The sequence below is a fragment of the Myodes glareolus genome, chromosome 11, assembly GCF_982192425.1.
Source record: "Myodes glareolus chromosome 11, mMyoGla1.1, whole genome shotgun sequence".
NCBI lineage: Eukaryota > Metazoa > Chordata > Mammalia > Rodentia > Cricetidae > Myodes > Myodes glareolus.
Window position 1 is genome coordinate 56721993 of NC_142036.1, and position 27876 is coordinate 56749868.

The 27876-nt window shown below is 38.2% G+C and overlaps 1 protein-coding gene across 2 annotated transcripts in view; it reads left to right on the forward strand.

The window, feature by feature from the left end:
• Nemf (nuclear export mediator factor) overlaps positions 1–27876 on the forward strand; it is a 53769-nt gene that overhangs the window by 13246 nt on the left and 12647 nt on the right. For both annotated transcript variants that reach the window (XM_048415936.3, XM_085697582.2), the window contains exons 8-22: positions 1482–1555; positions 3003–3073; positions 3152–3227; positions 3682–3744; positions 7957–8034; positions 8121–8329; positions 8524–8709; positions 9619–9682; positions 11759–11847; positions 15659–15762; positions 20463–20525; positions 24398–24510; positions 26515–26572; positions 27026–27084; positions 27159–27279. In XM_048415936.3, the coding sequence (XP_048271893.1) occupies positions 1482–1555; positions 3003–3073; positions 3152–3227; positions 3682–3744; positions 7957–8034; positions 8121–8329; positions 8524–8709; positions 9619–9682; positions 11759–11847; positions 15659–15762; positions 20463–20525; positions 24398–24510; positions 26515–26572; positions 27026–27084; positions 27159–27279 (1428 nt within the window). The remainder of the gene's footprint in view (positions 1–1481; positions 1556–3002; positions 3074–3151; positions 3228–3681; positions 3745–7956; positions 8035–8120; positions 8330–8523; positions 8710–9618; positions 9683–11758; positions 11848–15658; positions 15763–20462; positions 20526–24397; positions 24511–26514; positions 26573–27025; positions 27085–27158; positions 27280–27876) is intronic.

Consider the following 27876-nt stretch of genomic DNA (forward strand, 5'->3'; position numbering starts at 1 on the left):
CTCACAAACATCTATAATGAGGTCTGGTGCCCTCTTCTGGCCTGCAGGCATACACACAGACAGAATATTGTATACATAATAAGTAAATAAATATTTTTTTAAATGGAATGTTATTTGTTTAAAAATATAAAGCAATGCCAGACAGTGATGGTGTATGCCTTTAATCCCAACACTCAGGAGGCAGAGGTAGCTGGGTTTCTGTGAGTTCAAGGTCAACCTGGTCTACAAAACAAGTTCTAGGACAGCCAGAGAAACCCTGTCTCAAAAAAACAAACAAAATACAAACCAAATATTTTCTGAAATATACTAATACCATGTATTCTCTTTGTCTCTAGTGACAACATATGGTAGTGGTTTTTGGTTTTTTTAAATGAACAGGATACTCATGGAACAAAAGCATGGGGAAATGCTTGGGACAACTCTGGTTACTTAATGTTAAATATATAACCTTTCTACAGGTTACAATGTATTATGAGACTGTAGTAATTAAATAGTAACTTTTTGGATAAATTTACAAAGAACCCAGAAACAAGTATATATGGAAATTAGGTTTATGAATAAAGAATCCTTTTGTAAGAAAGGTGGATAATTTAGAATATGCTGACCAAAATATAATCATAAATATATATAATACATACACATAAATGCCAAATCATACAACTGAAACAATGATCTCATTTTTAAAATATTTTTATTTAAAAATTTTAAATATTTTTATTTAAAATATTTAAATATTTTTATTTAATATTTTTATTTAATATATTTTTAAATATATTTAAAAAATTAAATATTTTTATTTAATATTTAAATATTTTTATTTAAAAATAAGCATTTACATTATCTCATAAATACTTTTCCTTTTTCTTTTCAATTTTTAAAAATTTGTGTGTGTGTATGTGTGTACCTGATATGTGGGGAGGCAAGACACATGCCATAGCATATGTGTGGAGATTTCAGACCAACTTTGTGGAGTCTGTTCTCTTTCCACCTTTATTTTGGGTTCTGGAGATTGAATTCATGTCTCTAGGCATGTGTAGCAAGCATAGTTACTGAACTATCTCATTGGCCTGTGTTTTTTGTGTTTTTTCTTATTATTATTACATTTAGTGAGTTTGTGTGTGTGTTCAGAGGACAACTTGTTAGGAGTTGGTCTTCTTTCCACTTCCTGGAGACTTGACAGCATCCCAGTTTTTTGTGTTTTTGAGATTGGGTCTTACTGTACAGCCCAAGCTAGCCTTGAACTCATGATTGTCCTGCCTCAGTCTCCTTAGGTCTGGTATTAGAGGCTTGTACTACCATACTCAGCTACCTTTCTGCTGTTTTTTTTTTTTTTAAATAAATATATTGAGCCAGGTGTGGTGGCGCTGCATAGTGAGACCTTCCTCAATAAAACAAAAATAAATAAATAATGTATAATTACTTAATAGTGGTTAATCAACTTGATTGGCATTCCTTTTCCCCTTGTTTTATTTCTCCATTAGATATTGAAAAAGTACTGGTTTGTGTGCAGAAGGCAGAAGACTATATGAAAAAAACATCCAACTTCAGTGGAAAGGTAGCAGCAGCATATAAATACTTACTATGTGTTGTTTACAATGTATCTGTTTACTGGGGAAGGTACCATAGCATTCAGAAGGTTAGACAACCTGCAGGAGTTGGCTATTTCTCTTTGCTTTTATTGTGTGGGTCCTAGATCAAACTCAGGCTTGTCGGGTGTGGTAACAGACATCTTTACTCATTGATCAATCTCACCAGCCTTGTATTATTTTGATCTTATTTGGATTTCCAGAAATAAAATATCTTTTATCTGTTTATTGTTCTAACTTATAGTTTTGTTTTATGTGAGTCTTGAACCATACACATTCATACTATACTATTGGACTATACACCTAGTTCTGGGGTAGTCTGTTTGCTTTTGTATTGCTTCTTATATATTTTTTTCTATACTTTATCTTTTATAGGAAATACTGTGTGTGACTCAAAAAAGTCAGTTGATAAAAGTCTTGACTAGAGTTCACTTGGCCCTAGGTTTGGTCCCCAGAACTGCATAAATTAGGCACTATTAGGGAGTACCTATAATCTCAGCATTTGAGAGATAGATCAGGAGGATCAGAAGTTCAAGGTCATTCTTGTCTTCATAGCAAGTTCAAAACCAACCAGAGCTAAACAAGACTCGATCCACAAAACAAAGAAACAATACCCACAAAAGACAATAAAAGTTGAGGAATTTTTGTAAAAGGAAAAAAAGTGATTTTTTAAAAGATTTTTAAATTATGTTTATGTGCATATATGAGTGCATGCCACAGTGAATGGGTCCTGTTTGGAGACTAAAAGAAGGTGCCGATCCCTTAAACTAGAGTTACAGGCAATTTTAACCTCCTATTGTGGGTGCTAGGAACCAGAACCTCTCGAAAAGCAGCAATCAATCTTAACTGCTAAACTCTTACTCCAGCCAGTTTTTCTTTCTTTGATACAAGGTCTTGCTGTGGAGTCCAGGATGGCCTTAGTACTTAAGATTTTCTACGTCAGCCTCCCAAGTGCTGGGTTTATAGACAGTATCACTATATCTAGCTAAAATGTTCCATCTTGAATTGATTTTAGAGAAGCATTCTTTTTATTTATTAATTTATTATGTATACAACATTCTGCCTCCTTGTATGCCTGCATGCTAGATCTCATTACAGATGGTTGTGAGCCACCATGTGGTTGCTGGGCGTTGAACTCAGAATCTCTGGAAGAGCAGCTGGTGCTCTTAACCACTGAGTCATCCCTTCAGCCTCTAGAGAAGCATTCTTTAATTTGCCAGTACTTAGAAGAAGAAAAAAAAAAAAACGGCTTATCATCTCCTCATAGTTTAACAGTTGGAAAATTACCTCATTTTAATGTTTTTCTTATGTATTCAAAATGTATCTTTAATTAGGTAAAACAACAGTCAATATGTCAATCTCTTGTTAATTGTAAATATAGATGAGTCTAATATTAGTTGCTTTTTGTTTTTGTAGGGCTATATAATTCAGAAAAGAGAGGTAAAACCAAGCCTGGATGCAGATAAACCAGCTGAAGACATACTCACGTGAGTTTGTAGCCATGGGTCAGTTTGCTTTGTGTGCTAATTAATATTCTTAATTGTGATATAATAAATGTTTTACAGGTATGAAGAATTTCATCCTTTCTTGTTTTCTCAACATTTACAATGTCCATATATAGAATTTGAATCATTTGACAAGGTTGGTTTTCTAGTTCTGTTGTTTTACGAGTTAACATGACATGAGTTGTAAGAATTGTTTATACTGTCTTGGGGTTGGGAGTATAGCCCAATGTGAGTGCATGCACAAAACAGTGGATTTAATCCTCACTGCAAACAAAAATAAGAAAGAAAAGAAACTCAGAACATATTCTTGCCTTGTAGTCAGTATGAATCTGGGGATTGATTAGAAATCAATACAGTTACACATACAACTATTAGAAACAGTTGTTGCCATTTTTATTTCAAAACAAGACTAAATACCTGACCTTAGTTTTATTCCTGACATTGTTAGCTATATCATGGGAAATGTGGTCAGGTCCAATGAGGACACTATGGTATAAAATGGGCTAACATTGTGTGTGTACAAGGTGAAGTAGAGACCACGCTTTTTTTTTTTCCTTACAGCCAATTGTGTTTTGTTTTGTTTTAATAAGGCCGTGGATGAATTTTATTCCAAGATAGAAGGTCAGAAAATTGATTTAAAAGCTTTACAACAGGTATAGTATAATTTAAAGCATTTATATTAGACTAACTAGTCAGAGTGATTTGGAAGTAAATGTGCTTTCACTTAAGAATAAGTTGCTTTCTAGAAGAATGGGGTGTCATATGGAGTTCTCAGCTCAGATCACCTGAAACTGGAGTTAAAGCTAGTTATGAACCATTATATGGATGCTGAGAAAGAAATAGTCCTGGAAGAGCAGTAAGTGCTCTTAACCACTGAGCGTCTATCTTGCCCAGGTGTTAATGTTTTTGAGATGGAAACTCACTGCAATTCTGGCTACTCTTGACACTTGACATTTAGACCAAGTTGGCCTCAAACTTTGAAATCTGGGATTGAAGGCATGTGCTACCATGACTTGCCCTTCTCTTAGTTTATGATAAAAGCCCAGTGGGAGTCATCCTCCCACTTTTATTCCATATTCAGATCTTTCTAAAGGGAGTGAGATCTAGTGGGAACATTAGCCTGTTATATACCCCAGTATGACTTAGTGTATTTAAAGCAACCCAAAGCATCTCAAATTTGGACATTATGAGACTACATTATAAGAAACATGTTACTTGGGCCAGAGGAAATACTGCATTTCTTTTATTATGTCTTTATTGTAAACTTTGTGTTGTTTTTTGTAAGCTATTTTAAAACTAGGTCCTTGTCTGTTCTGTGTGATGATTCTGCAATGAGAATTTTACATGCACTGTTTTTGCTGCTTTTGACCATATTTTTAGAGCATGTGCTATGTATCTGTTTCTTTTTCCTTTTTAATTTTTGTTTATTCTCTCATACAATATATCCCAAAGTCACTTTTAATTTGGAAGAGATTTGATTTTTTTTAAAAAAAATATTAGCCATAGGGCCTCAACTCCAGACAAAGAATTAATTATGGGCAGCTATGGAATGCTGAGAATGCTCCCAGGTCTTCCCCAGGAACGGTCTCTGAATTGGTTGTCCAATACCAGGTGGGCACACTGAAATCGTAAACATACTGGTAGTGTTATGTGGACTGAGCAGGTTGTGTTTTGTATTTGGCATAGTGGTGTAGGGGGAGTGTGTATAACATTGGTTGAAGAAAGGCTGTGAGTTTGGGAAAAAGTCAAGGTACATGGGAGGGGTTGGAAGGAAAGGCGAAATGATGTCGTTTCAAAAAATAAAAAGTTGGATCCCGGGCAGGCAGTGAGTGATGCGGGAGATAGGGTCTGGCTGGGGAGTAATCAGCCAGGGAGACCCGAGTCTTTAGGCTGAGACGTCAGAGATCGCCGGAAGTGCAGGGCCGCTGCCGCCAGGGCTAGAGGTGGGCTAGAGGCGGGAGAAGACGAGGAATCCTGAGCAACATAGAGTCCCCACCCCGACCCATACATTTTTCCAGGATGCAAGCCCGAAGTTTGAGAAACTTTTGAGGAAATAAAGGAAGTTAGGCAAAAAATAAAATAAAATAAAATAAAATAAAAAGTTGAGATAGCTCAGAGGTCTTCCAGAGTTCCTGAGTTCAAATTCCAGCAACTACTTGGTGGCTCACAACCATCTATAATGAGGTCGGTGCCCTCTTCTGGCCTGCAGGCATAGACATAGGCAGAACACTGTATACATAATAAATAAATAAATAAATAAATAAATCTTTTAAAAAAGAGTTAAACATAACAAAAGCAGTGCAAACTTTCAAGTTATATGAATGTTTATATGCTCTCCCTTTTATTTTAAAATAGTACAACTTCCAAGCTTGTATTTAAATAAATTGCACTATGATTTTCACATGATAGCAGCATTTTGGCTGGAGAACAGGTGTTTAGCAAGAATACTCATTATTAATATATTTTTAATTTTTTTTGAGACAGGATCTATATATAGCCCTGGCTGTCCTGAAACTCACAGAAATCGATCTGTCTCTGCCTCCTATGTACTGGGATTAAAGCATGCACAATGATACTCATATTTTCTTTATTTATTTTAATAGTTTTTTAAATTTAAATTATTTTATAGCTATGAATATTTTGCCTGTGTGTATGAACATATGTATGCCTAATCCCACTGCATTAGGGCACCAGTGCAATTTTATATGCAGTTAGATCAACACAGTGATACCGAAGGGATTCAGATATTTATATTAGTATACCATAGTGTGTACTAATTCCAAAATCCAGAACAACTCCAACATATGAAATACTTCTTGTACCAAACACTCGAACTACACCAATAACCTTTTGTGGTAATCACTTTTAATAGTCACCATTCTTATAAATTAAATCTTTTAGCTATTTTGTCCAACATTTAAATAATAATTTTAACCATGTTATAAAGCATTAAAAAATATTCCTAAAATCAGTAATTTTGAAATGTAAGTCAAGCATGGTGGTGTATGCCTGTAATCCCTGCTGATGAGAAGTGGAGGCAAGAAGATCAGGAGTTAAGCTAGTGAGTTTGAGACCAGCCTTGTCTGCTACCTATCCCAAAAAACAAATTCTGAAGTATGAATTATGTCTGACAAAATGTTATATAGAAGGTCAGATTATTATGTGAGTGAAAGATGTTGTGGAAAATACTGAAATATAATGCTGAGGGAACTAAATGTAAATAAGACGATAATGTGTGCCTTTCAAAAGTTGATTTTAGAGGGGTAGCGGGGTTCTTGCACACGCGTTTAATCCCAGCTGGGAATTAAACTGGGGAGGCAGAGGCAGGTAGATCTCTGTGAGTTCAAGGCCAGCCTGGTCTAGAGAGTGAGTTTCAGGACAGCCAAGGGCTACGTAGTAAGACCCAGGCTTGAAGAAAGAAAAAAAGTTGATTTTAGATGTATTTATTTTATGTGTATGAGTGTTTTGCCTGTATGTATGTATACCACATGTGTGCCTACTATCCATGAAGGTTAAAAGAGGGTGTCAAATTTCATGGAACTGGAATTACAGATGGTTGTGAGTCACCATGTAGATTCAGGGAACTAGACTTGGGTCCTCTGCAAGAATAGCAGGTATTCTTAATCACTGAGCCATTTCTCCAGCTCCTAGTTTGTACTTTTAAAGAACTTATTGGGAGGCTAGAGAGATGGCTCAATGAGTAAGAATATATAATGTGCTTCCAGAAGACCCCGGTTCAGTTCCTCGCACCCATGCCAAGAGGCTCACAACTGCCTGTAACTTCAGCACTAGGAAATTTGAACCCTTTTCTGAACTTCATAGGATCTGCGCTCACATACAGAAGTCCACACATATACACACATAGATGAAAATGAAATCTTTTTTAATTTATTTTTATGTGCATTGGTGTTTTGCCTGCATGTATGTTTGTGTGAAGGTGTCAGATATTGGCGTTACAGGCAGTTGTGGACTGCCATGTAGGTACTGGAAGTTGAATCTGGGTCTCCTGGATCCTTTGGAAGAGCAGCCAGTACTCTTAACCACTGAGCCATCTCTCCAGCCCTGAAAATGAAATCTTTAAATACGTATTTTACACAAGAATTTATGGAGGTGTGGAGAGAGCTCAGCTACAAAAGCACATACTAAATGTAAAGACACAAATTTAGTTTCTAGGACCCACATTGGGCTGTTCAGAATCACCTCTGACCCCACGACCAGGGAATCCAGTGTCCTCTCTGGTCTCCATGGGCACCTGTAAGCAAGTACACATTCATACACACGTAACTAAAACAAATTTGAAAAAAAATTCCATTTGGAGCTACTGATGTAATTCAGTGGTAGAGTGCTTTCTTTGTATGTGTGAGACCCTGGGTTTGATCTCTAATGCTGCCTGAGAAAGAAAAACTTTTATGCCATAGAAATCTTTGTTTGTTTGAATAATGTTGAGGGATTGGGGCCACACTTCATATATAATTTACTTGTAACCAAAACACACAGTCTACACAGGGACTGGGAGGTAGAGGTCATATTTCAGCATGACATTTTTAAGGGGTAAGACTTGAGGGAATGAACTCTGGGGAGACTTTTTGTCTTTTTGGTTTTTCAAGACACAGTTTCTCTGTGTAATGCTGGCTGTCCTGGAACTCAGAGATCCGCCTGCCTCTGCCTCCCAAGTGTTGGGATTAAAGCAGATGGTGATGTGTGCCACCATTGCCTGACTTGTGGGCAAACTTTTTAAGCTGCCTAAGTGACACCATGAACAGGTAGAGGAAGCATTAGGACAATTAGCTTTAGGAATTGAGAGGTAGAAGTGCTGTGTATTGAAAGAAGCCTAACTTTTGAAAAATCTGTTTTGTTACTGAAAGGAAAAGCAAGCACTGAAGAAACTAGATAATGTTCGACGGGACCATGAAACCAGATTAGAAGCTCTTCAGCAAGCTCAGGTATTATGCCTAGCTTTTTCAATTCTCTTCTGAATATGATTATCTCAACTGACATTATAGTAGGTACATTTGGTTTGCTTCTTAAGGAAATAGACAAACTGAAAGGAGAGCTCATAGAGATGAACCTGCAGATAGTGGACAGAGCCATTCAGGTTGTCCGAAGTGCATTAGCCAACCAGATAGACTGGACGGAGATTGGCCTGATTGTGAAAGAAGCACAAGCTCAAGGAGACCCTGTTGCAAGTGCAATCAAAGAACTAAAACTCCAGACAAACCATGTGACAATGCTGCTGCGGTAAGTGTGCCCCTTACCTCTTAGTGCTTGCTTTTATTTTGTTAATTGTTTATTGTATTCTTGTAATTTTTTTCTTTGGGAATTCTCAGAAATAGAAAATATATAATTAAATCATATCTAATTTTATTGAGGAAAATTTGAAATGAAAGAGATGTCATTGACATTAGTGAAATACTATTGAATATTTTTAATAGAAATCCATACTTGTTATCAGAGGAGGAAGATGATGATTGTGATGCCAGTGTTGAGAACAATGATGCTGAACCACCAAAAGGGAAAAAGAAAAAGCAAAAGAACAAGCAGCCGCAGAAGCCTCAGAAAAACAAGCCGCTGCTTGTCGATGTGGATCTCAGCCTGTCAGCCTATGCCAATGCCAAAAAGTAAGCCATTTAACTATTAATTCTTTTAGCTTTTATTTCATAGGTATTTTACTTGCATGTAATAAATATATGCACCAGTGTACCTGGTGCCTGAGTAAGCCAGAAAAGGGCATCAGGTTCCCTGGAACTGGAGTTACAGGTGGTTGTGAGCAGCAGTATGGGTAACAGGAACCAAAGCAAGGGTCCTCTAGAAGAGTAGTCAGTACTCCTAACTGATGAGTTATATCTTCACCCAAACTGTAAATTCTTGGTAAAATATTACCTATGTTAAGTCAGTAGAATGTTAGTAGCAGGTGTCATTTTGCCTGTTGTATGAGAGACTTCCCTGGGAAGATGAAACGTCACACACACACACGTACTCATATATGTCTATTCACCCTAGAAAGGGAATCCACTATAGATCAAAGTATTAAGTTTGCATCAAAGTCTAAGTTGGCAAACTAACTGAAGTACGAGTGAGGGCTGACTTATAGGAGCAAGGATAATGCAGAAACAGCTGCATCTCTGAAAAGACCACTTCAGCATGGGTAATGCCTCAGGAAATGTGTTTATATAGAGCCCTGTGCTCAAGTTAGAAACACCTCAACAAGTCCAAGGGATCCCTTGCAGTTCAGCTGACCATCTCCTCAAGCAGCTGTGTATTGCATCTCTAACCCAAAGGGACCCTGATGAATCTTACTGCAGGCTACAGCTTTTTCAGACATGGGAACTGTGCTCGTTTCCTGGGTCTCCTAGCACCCCCTTCTGAAAGGGAGTGTTACTTTGTAGGAAAAGTTTATATACTTCTTTTGATAAAAATTAATTTTGTGCTCTATACAGCTTGGTACTATATGATCTAGGATTGTAAAATTGAAAATAAAAACTAAAGAAAGATTTAACTTAATATTTAAAATAGATTTATTTTTCTAGATATTATGATCATAAGAGGTATGCTGCTAAAAAAACACAGAGGACTGTGGAAGCTGCTGAGAAGGTAACTTGATAAAATGATATACATTGTTTTCTGCAACTTAATGTCATTTTCTGCTTAAGTGAGGCTTTCTAGTTTAGAAATCTTTCATTTTTAATTTTGCTTTAAATATGCATATTTCCTGTGTTTACTTTCTTTCCTAAACTCTCCTTTTTTCATTGTCTCAGCAAATAGCAGTTTCATCGTTATCTGCTTAAATGTCAGCGATGTCCAGAATTCTTTTCTCATATCCAAATCTTTCATTTCCTGTTGCTAGTATGTATGTACATTATGTGCATATACCACAGGGAGCGTGTAGACTGGAGGACAGTTTTGTAGAAATTGCTTCTCTCCTACCTTTATGTGGACTCCAGAGATCAAACTCAAGTTATCAGACTTTGGATCAAGCCTTTGACTCTGTGAGCCATCTTGCCAGTCCCACATTCTTTTTTTCTCAATTTAATGTATAACCAGAACCTGGTGGATAGTATGTCACTTGGCTATAATTTTAGGACTTGGGAAGTAGACGCAGAATGATGATGATTTTGAAGTCATCCTAAACTGTATAGTGAGTTTGAGAGCAGCCTTTGTCACACCACGTCACACACCATACACACAAACACACACACACAAAGTATATATAGAATTTGACTATGTTTTGTTATTCATTTGGTTTAGGCCTTGGTTATCTATATTCAAATAAGTAGACCTTTTCTCCTACTGCAGACTGTTTTCAATTTAGCAGCCATAGTGATACTTTTAAACCACAAGCAAACTCCATCATTCTTTCCTTCACTCAAAAACATCCAGTTTCATTCCATCTTAATACAATCCAGAGCTACTTTCCTGGCCTACAGAGCCCTGTATTATGTTTCCCTTTTTCCTCATCGCCTGACTTTTTCCTTCTACATACTCTTTCTGGCTGCACTGGAATCCTACCTGTTGCTGAAACCATAGTGCATTATGGATCTTTGCACTTGCTAGTCTTCCTACCTGAAATGATCTGCCCTCGGATTTTCAAGGTTTTTTTTCTCTCCATTTGTTAATTTACATATCTGCCCAAGTGAAACATCAAAGAAGCCTTTGTTGACAATTTCTACTAAAAATACTGCCACCCTTAATCTACTCTACTTTGCTGTTTTTTTAATTCCTCAACTGATATAAAATTATTTGAATATTTGTCTGTTTATCCTTTAGAATGTAAGTCCATAAAAGTATCATTGTTGCCAGGTGTAGTGGCACACACCTTTAATTCTAGCAATTGGGAGGCAGAGGCAGGTGGATCTCTGTGAGTTCAAAGCCACCTTGGTCTACATAGTGAGTTGTACATGAGGAGTTCCAGGCTAGTCAGAGCTACATACTAAAAATAACACAAAACAAAAACACCATCAACAACAAAAGTTATCATGGCTGTTTTGTTCATTGTTGCATTCTGGTCTCGAAAGATTGTCTGGAACAAAGTAGAGGCTTTAATTTCTATTACTGAATAACCTTCTTGATCTATGCTCTATAATCCAGACTGGCCTCACTCTTGTTTATCAGGCCAGCCTCAAATTCAGGATCATTTTGCCTCTATCTCTCATGTACTGGGGCTATAGGAGTACACTACCATTCCCAGCAACAAGAAAGTTCTTAATTTGTAGGTCTTAAAAATTTGCGTGCAGTAAATATTTAATTCATTTTACTTCTTAAGGTAAATATCTTTTATTTTTTGTTATATATGTACTCGTGTATATAAATCAAGTCACTTATGACAAAATCTTTTTCTGTTTTATCTTTTGCACATAGTACACATATGTAGATTAGAGGACAATTTGTGAGCCCAGGGATCAAACTCAGATCAGCAGGCTTGGCAGCAGATGCTCTACCCACTGAACCATCTCATGAGTCATAACAACTGTTTATTAACCTGGGTGTGGTGGCATGTTCCTATAGTCCATGAGGCTGAGGCAGAGGATCTTTGTGAGTTAGAGGCAGCTGGGCATTATAATGAAAGCTGTCTAAAGTAGTTTGTTATTTACTTTGTGTGTTATTTACATTGTGTACTTTGATGTTATGTAACTACATTCTAAAATAACAAAAACAAATTTTTATAAATAGGCATTTAAATCAGCAGAAAAGAAAACAAAGCAAACCTTAAAAGAAGTACAAACAGTTACTTCTATCCAGAAGGCAAGAAAAGTGTATTGGTAAGTGTTCTGTCTTTTTTATGTTTAGTTTTTCTTTGTATTGGAATTATATGTGCATATTATTTGGAAAGTCAACTATACAGTGCTAGCTCTAAAACCAGTAGTCCTATTATTCTTCATCCTTATCTCATTGCCTTCTCTCCCAAGGAAACTACTCTTTAGTTTTAGCTTTTTGTATTTGTTTACTTATTCAATTATTTATTGTGTTGTATGTGGGTGTATAAATGGTGAAACATGCCATAGAGCACACAAGGAGGTCAGAGGACGGCTTTCACCATGGAGGTGCTGGGAATTGGACTCAAGTTTGATGGCAAGTACATTTACCCACTGAGCCATCTCTTCAGTTGCTACTTTTAGCTCTTCTAGGTCAGACTTTTATATACTCCTGCTTCTCTCTGTAATAGCTTATATTACTACTTCATGGGGGCTTCTTAGGGAGCGGGATTGTGAGGGGAAAATTGGTGGGTTTTTTTTGTTTCTGTTGTTTTGGTTTTTTGAGACAGGGTCTCTCTGTAGTTTTGGCTGTCCTAGAACTTGTTCTGTATATAGACCAGGCTGATCTTGAACTCACAGAGATCCCCTTGCCTTGGGGGCTGGAGAAATGGCTCAGCAGTTAAGAGCACTGACTGCTCTTCCAGAGGACCCAGGTTCAATTCCCAGTACCCACATAGCAGCTCACGACTGTCTGAAAATCCAGTTCCAGGGCATCTGACACCTTCACACCAATGCACATAAAATAAAGATAAATAAGTCATAAAAAATTAAAAAAAAAAAAAAGAGATCCCCTTGCCTCTGCCTCCCGAGTGCTGGGATTAAAGGTGTGTGCCACCACTGCCTGCCTCTACTTCATGGTTTTTGTTCTATAACTTTTCATTGATCTCATTTTACCTAATAGAAGATGAGAATTTCAGTTTCTTTCCATTTGTGTTATGTTAGATACAGACATAATTTTGTCAAGATTAATAATCAGCTTTAACTTTTTGTTATTGTTGTTTGTGTCTTTTTGAGACAGGGTTTTTCTATGTAACAGTCCTAGCCGTCCTGGAACTAGCTCTGTAGACCAGACTAGCCTCGAACTCACAGAGATCCACCTGCCTCTGCCTCCCTAGTGCTGGGATTAGAGGTGTGCTTCACCACCGCATGATTCATCTTTTATGTTTTTATGGATTATTCAGTTGTAGTCACAGTTGTTCTGTCTTGTTTTCTTTTTTGTTCAGTTTTTCTGTTGTTGCTTTCTTCCTTCGAGTTAAAAATTATTTAGGGCTGGTGAAATGGCTAAATAGGTTTTTTGGTTTTTGTTTTGTTTTGTTTTGTTTTTTGGTTTTTTGAGACAGGGTTTCTCTGTAGCTTTGAAGCCTGTCCTGGAACTAGCTCTTGTAGACCAGGCTGGCCTCGAGCACACAGAGAGATATACCTCTGCCTCCCGAGTGCTGAGATTAAAGGTGCGCGCCACTACTGCTTGACAAAATGACTAATTAGTTAAGAGCACTTAATATTCTGGCAAAGGACTTTAGTTTAGTTCTTAGGACCTATGTTGGGCAGGTTACAACCACCTATAACTCTAGTCATGTAAGTCTTATAAACACACACACACAAAATACACCTTTAACAAGGTTTACTTTGCTTTTGTGTGTTTCACAAATTTAGTGTCAAACTTCCAGGTACATTCAAATATATTAGAATTTCATTAGTATTACCATTTTGGCTTGTTTTTGTTTTTGATGAGGTCTCATTATATTGCCTAGGTTGGCCTTAAACAGCTAGGCTCAAGTAGTCTTCCAGCCTCAGCCTCCTGAGTAGATGGGCTCCGGTTGTATGGCCCGGCACTTGCTACCACCCACACCCACCACATCCTCATGGTCTGCCGTTTGTCCCCAGGTCTCCAGCCCCTGTCCTTGGATGCACTTGGAGCTTTATCTCCAGCTCCTTTGTGCCTTCTGCCGTATATAGCGCTCCCCTGTCCATCCCCTCACAGCTTTCCCCCTGCAGACTTTCATGGATATGAGTTGGTAAAAATGTTATAGTCTGTCTACTGGATACTTTGTGAGCCCTTTTAATTAGGAAACTTAAGTTCGGAGACATGTTCTTGACAGGTTTTTTCCTCTCTGTATATTTAATATGTGCATAGTGGTGGTGGTAGGGGTGTGATGGCATTCCTGTTGAGATCAAAGAACAATTTGTGGGAATCTGTTCTCACTTCCTACTATGTAAGAATGGAATTCAAAGGCAAGTGTCTTTACCCACTCAGTCATCTTGCTGACCTCTTAATATAGTTCTCTTTATATATTTCCTTTTCTCTTTTACATACGGAACCTTCTGAACGGGTTCTCCAATTTTCTTTTTTCTTTTTTTTTTTAAGGTTTATTTATGTGTTATGTATACAGTGTTCTGTCTGCCTGTATACCTGTCCACCAGAAGAGGACATCAGATCTCATTACAGATGATTGTGAGCCATCATGTGGTTGCTGGGAATTGAACTCAGGACCCGTTTTCTTAACCTCTGAGCCATCTCTCCAGCCCCCGGGTCCTCCAATTTTCAACTCAGTCCCTTTTTCTGTATATTCTGAGTGATGTTTTCAACTTTGTCTTTTAGTCCTTCCACAGAATTTCTTACCTGACCTGTCTGTCTTGTATATGCACACAGCTGTGTGCTGTAGGGGTCTTTAAATGGGGATCAAATTTACCTATAAAATGGAGTGAATAGTCCTAAAATTTTTCTTATGGGAAAGGGTTTCAAAAGCCTGGTGTGGTGGTACACACCTTTAATCCCAGCTCTCAAGTGGATCTTTGAGTTCGAGGACACCCAGGGCAACATAGAGAAACCTTGGAGAGGAAGTGAAGAAGTGTTCCATTACAAATTTGAATCAATCTTTCTTTCTTTCTTTCTTTCTTTCTTTCTTCCTTCCTTCCTTCCTTCCTTCCTTCCTTCCTTCCTTCCTTCCTTTCTTCTTTCTTCTTTCTTCCCTTCCTTCCTTCCTTCTTTTTTTCTTTTCTTTTTTAAGACAAGGACAGTCTGTATATCTTTGGTTGATATAGAACTCACTGTGTAGGGCAGGCTGGGCTTGAACTTGCAAATTTCCTGCTACACCTCCCAAATACTTTAGAATATAGGCCTGCATCACCCCACTATGCTTGGCTTGTTTTATGGACAGCCAGGGCTGTTACACAAAGAAAGCCTGTCTTGAAAAACAAAAAAGAAAAAGCAAAGAAAGAAACCCTGTCTTAAAAACCAAAAGAAGAATTAAATGAAAATAACTTGAGTTTGTGGGTTATTGTTTGTTCTGATAGCCTAAGCTAACCTTCAATTCAATATGTAGCTGTGGCTAGCCTTGAAAAACTCTTGATTCTCTTCTGAGTGGTAGGAGCCTAGGTATGTCTCACCCATCATACCTACTGAGATAACTTTGTCATAGAATTTAGTTCCTCCTCCTCTTCCCCATCGTGTCCTCATCCACCCCCACCCCAGAGACTATATCACCTTTGCCTCTGCCTCCCCAGTACTGGCATGTGCCACTGTGTCCTGACAGAATTTAGTTTCTTCTAAGACTGCTGTAAAAATTACATTACAGGTTTTTGTTTGTTTGTTTTTTAATTTTTAAAAATTTTGCTTGATTCTTGAAAAGTAATTGTATCATTGATTGTTTATATCTTATTCTATACAGGCATGACAGCTTCCTGCTTTGTTATTTTTTGTTTTTGTTTTTTGTTTTGTTTTTCGAGACAGGGTTTCTCTATGTTATTTTAAAAAGGGTATGAATTCAGGCAGCTATAAAGAAGAAAATGTTAACTTTATTTTCTTTCAATTTGATAGGTTTGAGAAATTTCTGTGGTTCATTAGCTCAGAGAACTATTTAATTATAGGTGGTCGAGATCAGCAACAGAATGAGATCATTGTGAAAAGATACTTGACATCAGGTAAGACTAAAATCTATGAAATTTTCTCTTAAATGATCTATCAGTTATTTCACAAATAGGCTCTGGTTTTCATCTTATACTCTTGTTTGACAGAATTCAGTAGAAATTTAATGCTCTACGGCTTACAATTTGTTAGGAAAGTCTTTACCACTTGTTGCTGAGTGGGTATTGCAAAAGGAATATTGATGAGCTAGTCTGTGCTGTTGGACTTTTGATCTTCTGCTGTATTTACAAAATAGCTTCCAGTTCTCCAAGTGACAAAAGATCCAAGTTTTTAAAGCTTAGTGTTTAAGTGCTAAAGTCTGAACATTTGTCTGGTTTGCAAGTGGGTGTATAGTGCACACCTGTAGTTGTAGCTGCTGGAGAGGCTAAATCAAGAGGGCCACTTTAACCCAGAAGTTCCAGAATAAACTAAGTAGCCTTAAAGAAGCAGGCTGGAGAGATTGCTCAGCACTTAAGAGCATTTGCATCCCTTGCAGCTAACCTGAGTTCAGTTCCCAGCAATCACATGGTGACTCAAAACCACCTGTAACTACAGTTCCAGAGGATCTGATGCCCTTTTCTCCCTTCTGTGGATACCACATGCAGGTAGTTCACTTACATATATGCTGTAGCATGGGGGCCGGCTTGTTGGGGTTTCTGTCCCACCCGGTACCCCACAGCTGGCAAGTCCCAAAGAAATCACAGAGTCTACATTAGGTTATAAACTGATTGGCCCATTAGGTCAGGCTACTTATTAGCTCTTATAACTTATGTTACCCCATTATCCTTATCTATGTTAGCCACATGGCTTGGTACCTTTTTCAGTTGTCAGCTTATATGTTGCTGCTTCGGTGGTCTGTGCAGGAGAGGCGGATGGAGCTTCCTGCGTCCCAGAATACTCCCAGTCTCTTTGCTCCACCCCTACTTCCTGTCTGGCTTTCCCGCCTATACTGCCTGCCTGGCCAATCAGCGTCTTATTAAAATACATGATTGACAGAATACAGACAATTCTCCCACACCATTTCCCTCTTTTTTTTTTTTTTTAATACAAAGGAAAATACCAATAGTCCATTTGTTGGAAATGTGGGCATAGTATTTCAGGCTACTTCCTGCTGGTTGGGGGCGCTGATGATCTTATGGGAACCTAAAGAAAATTTAGAGTTATAATCAAGTCCTGACTGGAGTATCCTGTGAGTCTTGATCATCTCAGGCAGCATTTTGAATCTGTTCTGGATGTAGAACTCAGGCATCCGGACCGTCTGTTCCTACCGCAGATTTCTTGGGTGGTCTTCCTTGTTCAAATCTGATTTTTCTTAGCTCAGAATGAATTCATAGCCTCTCATTTCCTGTGGAAACAAAAGCAAAATCTCTTCTCCAAAGTAGCATACCTTTTAACTTCAGTTTTGAAGCCAAGGTATTTTCAAAATACCTATCTTGGGTTAGTTCAGCAGTATTTATAAACAACAGTCCTTTAGCAGCTGTTGCTACTTTCTCAGCAATCAAACAATTCAAAGAGAGCATAATAACATACAGTATCAAGATTCTCTGTATATTTTCCATCTTTATTTTAACCTGTATTTCTTTTATTTTTACTTTTACTTTTTGAGACAGGTTCTCTGTATATCTTTTTGTCCTGGAATAACTCTGTAGACCAGGCTGTCCTTGAACTCACAGAAATCCACTTGTCTCTGCCTTCCAAGTGCTAGGATTAAAGGTGTATGCTACAGCACCTTGAACTCATAGAGATCTGTCTGTCTCTGCCTCCCAGGCATTGGGATTAAAGGTGTGTACTCCCACACCTTGAAGACACAGAGGTCAATCTACCTCTGTCCCTTGAAGTCACAGAGGTCAACCTACCTCTGCCTCCCAGGCATTGGGATTAAAGGTGTGTACCACCACACCCAACTTCTCTCTTTCTTTTTTATTTTTAATGACTTTAACCTTTAGCCTGCATATATTTTTAACACACTATAAACCATTTAGAGGTTTTCTTTATCTTAGAATCTTTCTTTACTGTGTATCTCTCTTTTTCTGACCACATGAGTCTTTAATTTACAAAGCAATATGGAAAGCCGTGGCTTTGACGGCTAGATCCAGCCCATTCCTTAGCTTTCCAGCCTCCTGGCAGAGGTACCGCTGGGGCCATTTTTACTGCCACAACTCTATGGCGTTTTAAGGTCCTTGCCATCAAGCAACTTGCAGCATTCTGCTCACAGACCACACTCAGTCGGACTACCTGCCTGCAAGAGTCAGAGTTTGCTCTGGCAGGACAGCCCAGAAAGCCGGCTTTTTTAAACAGCGCAGTTTTTTCCTGCTACGACTGAAAACCGAAAAGCATGCATTCAGCTTTTCATCAATACCATATAAGTGTTTTGCGGCAGGACCTCTTAAAGGAGCTGCAAAGTTTTGCAGCTAACGCTGAGTCAGGAAGCCTTTCTTAGATGAGAGCATTTACTTGCCTCTAGCAAGCAGAGCAAACCCGAGAAATTGCTGCTACCAACAAAACATGCTTTACTCTATTCTTTCCCAAGCTTTCTCAGGCTTTCTGTGGATGCAGTTATCCACGTGGGTGCCATATGATAATGGCGAATCAATCCCATACCAGTTATGTTTTAAAGGGGTATTTATTTTGGGGGGTAAAACTTACATACACCATAAACCGTTAGGAAGGGAGCCTAGTCACTGGAGCAGGAGCCGGAACCAAGCTCCAGAACCAAGAGGCCGAGCTGAGCTTGCCGCTCTTCTTTTAAAGAGAAATATACCACGCCCCAGTGGGCTGGTATTTCAGCAGCTATTGGCTGATAGAGCGGAAGGCGCTCCCGCAGCACTGTGGGCTCATGCTTCAGTGACTATTGACTGAAGCAGTGGAAGGTACTCCCGCAGCACCTCCCCCTTTTGTTTAAATAAGAGAGTTCTAAGCCTACTACGAAATTATATACAGTAAGTACAAACCTACAAAATTATATACAATAAGTACAAATATCCTATTCTAACTAGCTAAAGTCTTGTATAATAAATGACTTGGCCGAGTTATGAGAGGAAAGTAGCTACATTTATCTAGTCTTCAACCCCATAGAAGATCCGAGAAGGGAAATAATGTTACCTGAGTAATTAGGAAGTGCAATCAAAGAACTTCCAAAACATGCAACAAATCACAGAGACAACTGGCTACCTGGGCAATCACCAAAGACCTGTTTGCAGCGTTGAAGCAACTAACTTTGACTAAGGCCTAGAATAACTGACAGATTATTTTTAACAGGCAAGAGATTTCAAAACCATCTTACCCTGTCTTGGCAAGATTTGACAGTTCTGTTTATCCATTTCCGGATTTTATCCATTTCCAGATTTTAACAGGCAAGAGATTTTTCAAAACCATCTTACCCTGTCTTGGCAAGATTTGACAGTTCTGTTTAGCCATTTCCGGATACCATGTATTTGTCAGTAGTTGAGGTATGGGCAGTTCCTTGCCCTGAGACCAATTTTGTCAAGAAGACAAGCTCCAAGTGGAGTGTCTTTGGTGCTCAACAATCTCTCGGGAATAGGTCGGTGTTGCCAGGAGTGATTGTGTCTCACTACACAGAACTCTAAGATTAAATTAAATGCGATTTTCTACAGCTCTTCGAAGAGGTTGAAGACTATTTATATATAATCTCTATGTATCTAAAGAACCTGATTAGTCTAACCATAAATATGACAGACATAGATGACTATTGATCTATAATTCTTAACATGTATCTAACTTAAAGACTAAGAGAATAAACAACTGTGCAATAAGTGAGGACAATGACCTCCAAATGTAAATAATAAATATCAATACATAAACAATATATGAGTATCTTAATCAGAGGTAGAAATGTACACTGCAATATGGTATACATATATCAATACAATATATATCAATACATAAAAATGTTTTAAACAGGTGGAAGCATGCATACATACAATATTCAATATATGCCGATGTAATTATCTATAAACAATAACTCACAAATACCATTATTATCTATCCAATTATCCCTTTTTTTTTTTTCAAAAAGATCCCTGAGCTTATAAAATTCCTTTCCCAACTCTCAACCGTATACTAATTATAATCAATCCCTAAATATTGTTCCTAAACCTGAGGACAAACTTTGCTGAGAGAGGGGACATCGTCCTCTAGAATTACTTCCAGCTGTCATGGGGGTATGGTTCTTTCTGGAGGATCCTGTGAAAGTAAAATGATGGTTAAATTTCAAGGTCAATGTCTTTTAAAATTGCAAACAGTCTCTGAGTATTTTGTGGAGATCTGGCCAGAATGTTGTACAAGATGTGCACCATTTCAGCTAACCAAGTTGGAATCATCTGTGCAGCTGATACCCGAAACAGGACTTGTAGTAGCACTATCAGTATCATGACGTCATATCAACCGAGTGGAGTTGTTGTTATGGGGGTCCCATCTTCTTCCTGGAAACTTCAAATGTCAGTGCAGAAAAAACTCCCTTCCTGTTCCTAGGCTCCCTTCCTGATGGTTTATGGTGTATGTAAGTTTTATCCCCCAAAATAAATACCCCTTTAAAACATAACTGGTGTGGGATTGATTTGCCATTATCAACATGCAGTAGAACAATCGTGAACATAAAATTTTTAAGTAAAGTAAAATTTTAGAAGAAAACAAAACAGAAACAGTTAACAAAAAGAATAGGATCTAAAGTATCACTTCACATTTGTCTTTCTTTAAGGAGATATTTATGTACATGCTGATCTTCATGGAGCTACCAGCTGTGTGATTAAGAATCCAACAGGTAATATAATTCCATTATCTGGAGTTTTCTTAACATTTTTTAAAAAATGTTTTAGTTATGTATGTGTGTGGATGCATGCATGTGAATGTGCACATGTGATCTATGCAGGTGTCCATTGTGTCCAGAAGAGAGTATTGAATACCTTGGGGAGAGTCACAGTCATAGAGACATAAGCCAGTTGGGCTCTCGGGGCTGGCCTCAGGTCCCAGAGCAGTCTTAACTGCTAAGCCATCTCTTTGGCCTCCTGAAAACATTTTTAATGTTACTGATATACAAGAATTAATATTGAGCTCCCAGTATTACAAACAACATCAAAAAGATAAAGGAAGATTGTAATGATATGAGAACATTTCATGAATGTAAGAATCATACGTGTCTGTCAATTGTGTTCTGTAATGCATGAAGTAATATAGTAATGGGGTGGAAGATGGATAGAATAATAAAGCCTTAGATGAACAAGGAAATAAAAGACTTGAGCAGATTGATGACTAAACCTAACCGTATCTCTAGAACACTGTCTAGTATACTGGGAACATTCTCTACATAGATCAGATGATAGAAATAGAAAATTGAAAGAAATTCATAACAAGTAAAGAGATTGAAACACTTCATACTAGTGCCCACCTTTAATTCTGTCAATCAGAAGGCAGAGGCAGACAGATTTCTGTGAGTTTGAGGCCAGCCTGGTCTACAAAGCAAGTTCCAGGATGACCAAGGCTCTACAGAGAAATCTGTGTTGAAAAAAACAAATGAGCTGGAGAGATGGGCTGAGAGGTTACACTGACTGCTCTTCCAGAGGTCCTGAATTCATTTTCCAGCAGCTGTCTGGTGTCTCACAACCATCTGTAATGAGATTTGGTGCCCTCTTCTGGGCAGGTAAACATGCAGACAGAACATTGTATACATAATAAATAAAATCTTTTTTTAAAAAACGAAAGAAAAAGAAAAAGAAAACACAACCAACTAACCAGCCAAACAATAAAACAGAAAGAAGAAAATCCTAAACTCAGATATCTTAATTGATGAATTGTAGTAATCTTTTTATTTAAAAAACAAAAACAAGAAACTAGTGCTTCAAAAATTCTTCTTCCCAAATAAGAGGGTGGGGATAGCCCTGAGCTGGTAGCCCTTGTTGCTGTAAGAAAGCAATCTGAGCAAACCAATAAACAGAACTCCGTGGCCTCTGCATCATTTTCTGCCTTCAGGTTCCTACCTTGTTTGAGTTCCTGCTTTGGCTTCTCTCAGTGGACTATGACACTGGATATGTAAGCCAAATAAACCCTTTGCTCCCCAAGTTGCTTTTTTTTGTTTTGTTTTGTTTTTGTCATTGTGTTTTATTATAGTAGTAAAAATAGAAACCCAAACTAGGACAGCAATAAAGTGAAATTTAAAATGCTCAAATTGACAAGAAGTAAAACTCTTGTACCCAAATTAACTTTGTTTGTTTGGTGTATATGTTTGGTTTTGGTTTTTGGAGACAGGGTCTCTATATATGGAGACTCACTATGTAGACCAGGCTAACCACAAACTGTCAGATAGCCACCTGCCTGTGCCTCCTGAGTGCTTAGAATAAAGGTGTTTGCCTCCAGACCCACCCTTGTTTTTATGTTTAAAAAACAGAGCAAAACAACAACAACAAAAAACCTAAAGAAGTCCCCAGAATGTTTAGAACTATAATAAACAAATAGCAGTGTTCACACAGCCTGAGATGAGTACAAAACAAGTTGTAACTAAGCTTGGTGGCACAGGCCTGTAACTCCAGCAACTGTGAAGAAGAGGCAGGAGAACCAGCCTGGGCTATGTGAGACTCTCTATCAAAAAAGAAAAGAAAATATGCTGTATTTATGTATACTAGTGTCTTAGTTACTTCTCTATATTGTGGTTAAAACAGCATGGCCAAAGCAACTTATTAAGGAATTTAATGCAGATTTACATTTCCAGCCACAACTGGGAGTCAAGTATTCAAATGCCTGAAATTTGTGGGAGAGGGACATCTCGTTGAAACCACCACAACTAGCAGAGAATAAACTGATAATACAGGCATAATAAAATAAAAAAGAATAAAATAAAGGGTATGGGATATAGTCAATTAGTAGGGTGTTTGCCTAACATCTATTAATCGCCAGTGCCACATAGACAGGCATGATGGTGTGTAACATGAGGGCTGGCTGGCTTGTTGGGGTATCTGTCCCGCCCGGTACCCCACAGCCGGCAACTCCCAAAGAGAATTACACAGAGTCTACATTAGGTTATAAGCTGATTGACCCATTAGGTCAGGCTACTTATTAGTTCTTATAACTTATGTTACCCCATTATCCTTATCTACGTTAGCCACACAGCTCAGTACCTTTCTCAACTGGGCAGCTTACATCTTTCCTCTCCGGTGGTCTGGGCAGAACTGCGGAGGGAGCTTCCTGCTTGCCAGAATACTCCCAGTCTCTTTGCTCCACCCCTACTTCCTGTCTGGCTTTCCCGCCTATACTGCCTACCTGGCCAATCAGTGTTTTATTAAAATATGATTGACAGAATACAGATAATTGTCCCGCACCAATGGTGCAGGCCTATAATCCCAGCATTCAAGTAGCAGAGGTGAAAGGATAAGAAATTCAAAGCAATCCTCAGCTACATAGCAAGTTTGAGGCCCGTCTGGGCTATATAGTACCTTATCTTTGAAAAGAGAAAAAAATAGGAGTTATGGCTCAGTGGTACAGTACTTTTCTCACATGCATGAAACCCTGGCTTTTAATCCATAATACCATAAAACTGGTAATAAGCTTGCAAGATAGAGATGACTTTAGGTAAAATCTGTAAAATATTGAAAGTAAAGAAAGGCAGGTGTGGCAGATCATACCTATAATCCCAGGAGTGGAGGCCGGAGGGTCACTCTAAATTCTAAGCTAAACACAAAAGACTACATATAATTTCATTTAGCTGAACTTTGCAAAATATGGACAGAAAGTAACAATGATTGCAGGTAGCTGAGTTCGAAGGTTGCTTTGGGGTGGGGTTGGGGGGTTGGGAGTATTGAGACCACCTTTCTTATCAGTGACTACTGTCAATGAAGGTTTGTGGGGAACTATTTTTATGTAGATTTTGCCTATGAGAACAAGGACTTGACTGAATCCTTTTCACACCCTGGCTTAATGGTGTCGGGGGAGGTATCTTATTATTTATAAAGAGGTGGTAGGGGACCAGTCTCACGAGGGGCACCTAGATTGGATGGCCTGAGTTCTTGGTGGGAGGGAGAAGAGGTTGGAAGTGGGTAGGGCTTGTGTCTTAAAGGGACAGGGTACCCAGGTGACAGACAAGGCCAACAGATTACAACAGTATCCAGTTGCCCTACAGGAAAAGTCAGGTTTATACACTGCTGGGGATACTATAGAAGGAAGAAATGCCATGATTTCACAGGATTTTTGCAGAATTGACAGTGTTTTATCCAAAGGACAGATGTTTCCACAGCTCTACAAAAAAGGGTTCTCCAGGTGGAGTATATGTATACACTTATCGTGGACAGTCTAATATATCTGTCAGCTGTACAATACTTGTGTACTCACCACAGGATGTGATAAAATGTTTTGGAATTATATAGTGGCCATAGTTACACTGCATTATCATGTACTCATGAGCACACATACATACATGCACACACATATACACACACATGCATAAATAAGTATAAAAAAATAAAATACAAACTTTTGGTCCCTAACACTAAACAACAGGTAGGTAGCGAAGTAGGTAGAATCTTGACCTAAGTGTGGTATAAATATTTAAGATAGAAGATGGTTGACTGTTGTACTAAGTATAACTTTGACATCTTGCTCTGTAGAAACCCTGTACTTTGATATTGAAACATAACATTGCTATTGTAGGAGAACCCATCCCTCCACGGACTCTGACTGAGGCGGGCACAATGGCACTTTGCTATAGTGCTGCTTGGGATGCACGAGTTATCACTAGTGCTTGGTGGGTGTACCATCATCAGGTAATAAGGGCTGTCTGTGGTCCATTTTCATAATCTCTTATGGGCTATACCTCATTACAGAAAATATCTACCTTGATAAAGTTTATGTTTAATCAGTAGAGAAAAATATATGCAAACCAGGTGGTAGGTGCTGTGAAGAAAAAAAACAATGTTTCTCCTTTGGGTTTTTGAGACAGGGTCTTCCTGTAGCCTTGGCTGGCCTGGAACTTGCTGTGTAGACCAGACTGGTCACAAAGACGATCTGCGTGCCCCTGCCTCCCAAATGCTGGGGTTAAAGGTGTGCAGCACCACGTCCGGCTCAGTTAGATTTCCTGATTTCTCTTTTGCCTCTCCAGAAACCAGATATAAGTTGTGTTTTGTGTATTTGCTTGGTTTTAGTAAGTGCCCCTCTATGTTCAGTGCTTTTTGTTTGTTTTTGTCATACTGGAGATTGCACTTAGAGACTCAAGCATTCTAAGCAGTGCCCTTAGTCTTCTTTATTACTTTATTTTGTGATGAGATCTAAGTTCCTCCAGCTGGCACTGAACTCACTTTATAGCTCACACGGAACTTAAACTCTCAGCCCTTTTACCTCAGCCATTCAGGTAGCCGGGACTGCAGGCCTGTGCCACCAAGCTTGACTGTTACACTATTTGATATTATCATTTCGTATTTGATTTCCCATTGCAAATAGATCCACATTTTCAAGAATTATATTTGACAATGATATATGAATTATACAAGAATCAGAAATTATGTGGAAGGATTAAAAAATACCATCCTTGGGAGTTATTTATGTTGTTTGCTATTCTGTGATGTGGTTTTAAGAAATTAATATACTTGAGGGGTAATACTTTATACATCTACTATTAAAGTGGTAATACTTTATATATCTACTATTAAATCACTATTGAAGTGGTTTTCTAACTGTTTATAAGTAATAAAGATACCATCAAATTCAGAGAATTTACAAGTCTGTAAAAGCTTTGGAATGAGCTCTCTCACTTTGTGTTATCAAACTACATTTTGAAAAGTCTATTAATTTTTATTTCCTTATAGGAAAAGCTGTGTTAGCAGCTGGGGAGGTGGCTCAGTCAATAAATACCCTTGTCATCAAGCCTGATGACCAGAATTCAATCCCTGGGACCCACATGATGGGAGGGGAGAACTAAATCTTTGCACCCTGTCCTCTGATCTCTGCAGTATGTGTGTGTGCCCTCTTCTTGTGTGTGTAGACATTATAAATAAAGAAATCTTTAAAAAAAATAACTTTCAAAGCGAGAAATGGTGCATGCCTTTAATTCCAGCAGTCTTGAGTTAGAGGCTAGCAGCCTAGTCTATAGGACAGGCAGGGCTACACAGAGAAATTCTGTCTTGAAAAATTCAAAACAAAAAACCTCTCAAACCATTTTTTTAAGGAAAAGAAAAGCTGTTTTACTATCAAAAAGAATCCCAGAAAAGGATTTTAGTGACTGTAACTTTATCTTCTAGTAAAGTTTTGTGCTAAGCTTATTAAACTTATTCTTTACTCATTATATCCTGTGATGGAAGAAAAAGCTAGTTCCAGTCTAGCCCATGTCATCCTATTGGAGTAGTGGATCCTTTGTTATTCATTCATTCATGCCATCAAGTGTATCTGTCGTTGGAAGGATTTATGTGTCTGCAATGTTGAGGGTTTTACTAAATTACAAAGTTTTCAGCACTTAGAGTTGCTTGTTTGAATATGATTATTTCCTCCTCTTGGGTAGAAAACTTTTTAAAAGAAGATCTGAAGAGACTAAAGAAGTAATTCAGTTGGGTTGATTGCCTTTCTACAATGCACAAAGCCCAGTGTTTAATCCCAGGGCCACGTAAAGGAAGCATGGCAGGCACAGTGGTAATCCTAGCACTTAGGCGGTGGAGGGACTGGAAATTCAAGGTCATCCTCAGTCACATAGCAAATTCAAGGCCAACCTATAATAACTGAGAACCTGTCTCATTTCTTTTTCTTTAGATAAGAGTATAATGCATTATTGTGTTCTTCAGGTATCTAAAACAGCACCAACAGGAGAATATTTGACAACAGGAAGCTTCATGATAAGAGGTAACAACTTAACATGAAAAATATCCCTAAATTGAATTATGAAAGCAGGAGCCATTTTACAGATATTCTTGAGTAGAATATCAATTGCTGTAATTGCACATACAAATTTTGTTAAGAAATAAGAAAATTTTTGCGTTAGCATAGCAAATTCAGTATTTGTCTTCATACAGTTATTGATAAGAATGTATTTCACATAGTTGGATTATAAGAATAAGAATTATAGTCCGACTTTTTTAAATAAAAAAGATTATTATGGTTCTGGCAAACCCAAAAGGTGGGAATAAGCATTCATACTTCTTCTTGTTAACTATTCCTATATATAATACTAAGTATTTTGAATACTTATGTTCTAGTGCAAGGTGAAAGTGGATATAATCATTGGTATGTATTATTTTCAGACAAAAAAGTGGAAAAAATGATTTTTATAATATTAATGTGTATTATCTTTTATAGGAAAAAAGAATTTCCTTCCTCCGTCATATCTAATGATGGGGTTTAGCTTCCTTTTTAAGGTACTTTTCACTTTCTTTGGGCTTACTTTATATTCTCACTGAAGCTCAGCAGTAAGGAAAAACTCTTTCTCCAGGTAGATGAGTCTTGCGTCTGGAGACATCGAGGTGAGCGAAAAGTCAGAGCACAGGATGAAGACATGGAAACGCTGACAAGCTGCACAAGTGAGCTCGTGTCAGAAGAGATGGAGCAGCTAGGTAGCTGATATGTCATAATAAATTGGCTTGTGATTTGTTTGTGCTTGTTTATGTGCACCTGTGTGTGGGAAGCCAGAGGACACATTGGGTATTTCCCAGGCACTGGTTGACTTTCTCTGGAGATGGGGTTTCTGTCTGGTCTGCAGCTTGCTCATTAACAAGGCTGACTGGGCAGTGAGCTGACCCTTACCGTCATTGGGGTTGCGCCTGATTTGCTGTTGACCCTCCCCTTACGTGGTTTCTGCAAATCTAGCTCATGTCCGTGTCCTGAAAGGCAAGCACTTTACCAATGAAAATCTTCATCTTCCCACCCAGGCTTGGGATTTTGTTTTCCACTTGACAAGAGACTGTTGTGGAGCTCTGGCTTGCCTAGAACTTGTCATGTGGATCAGGCTGGCATCGAACGCCTATCAGTCCTTCTGTCTTTGTCTCCCTGGTGCTAGCATTAAAGGAATTCACCATCATACCCAGCCAAGCCCTGTGATTTTTCATTCTTTACTTTTATTCCTAAATCTTAAGAAATTGTGCCTCTTCTGTGATGACCAGAATTTTAAAAATAGCCCAAAGTACTATTAATTTTCCTGAATTTTATCTCTG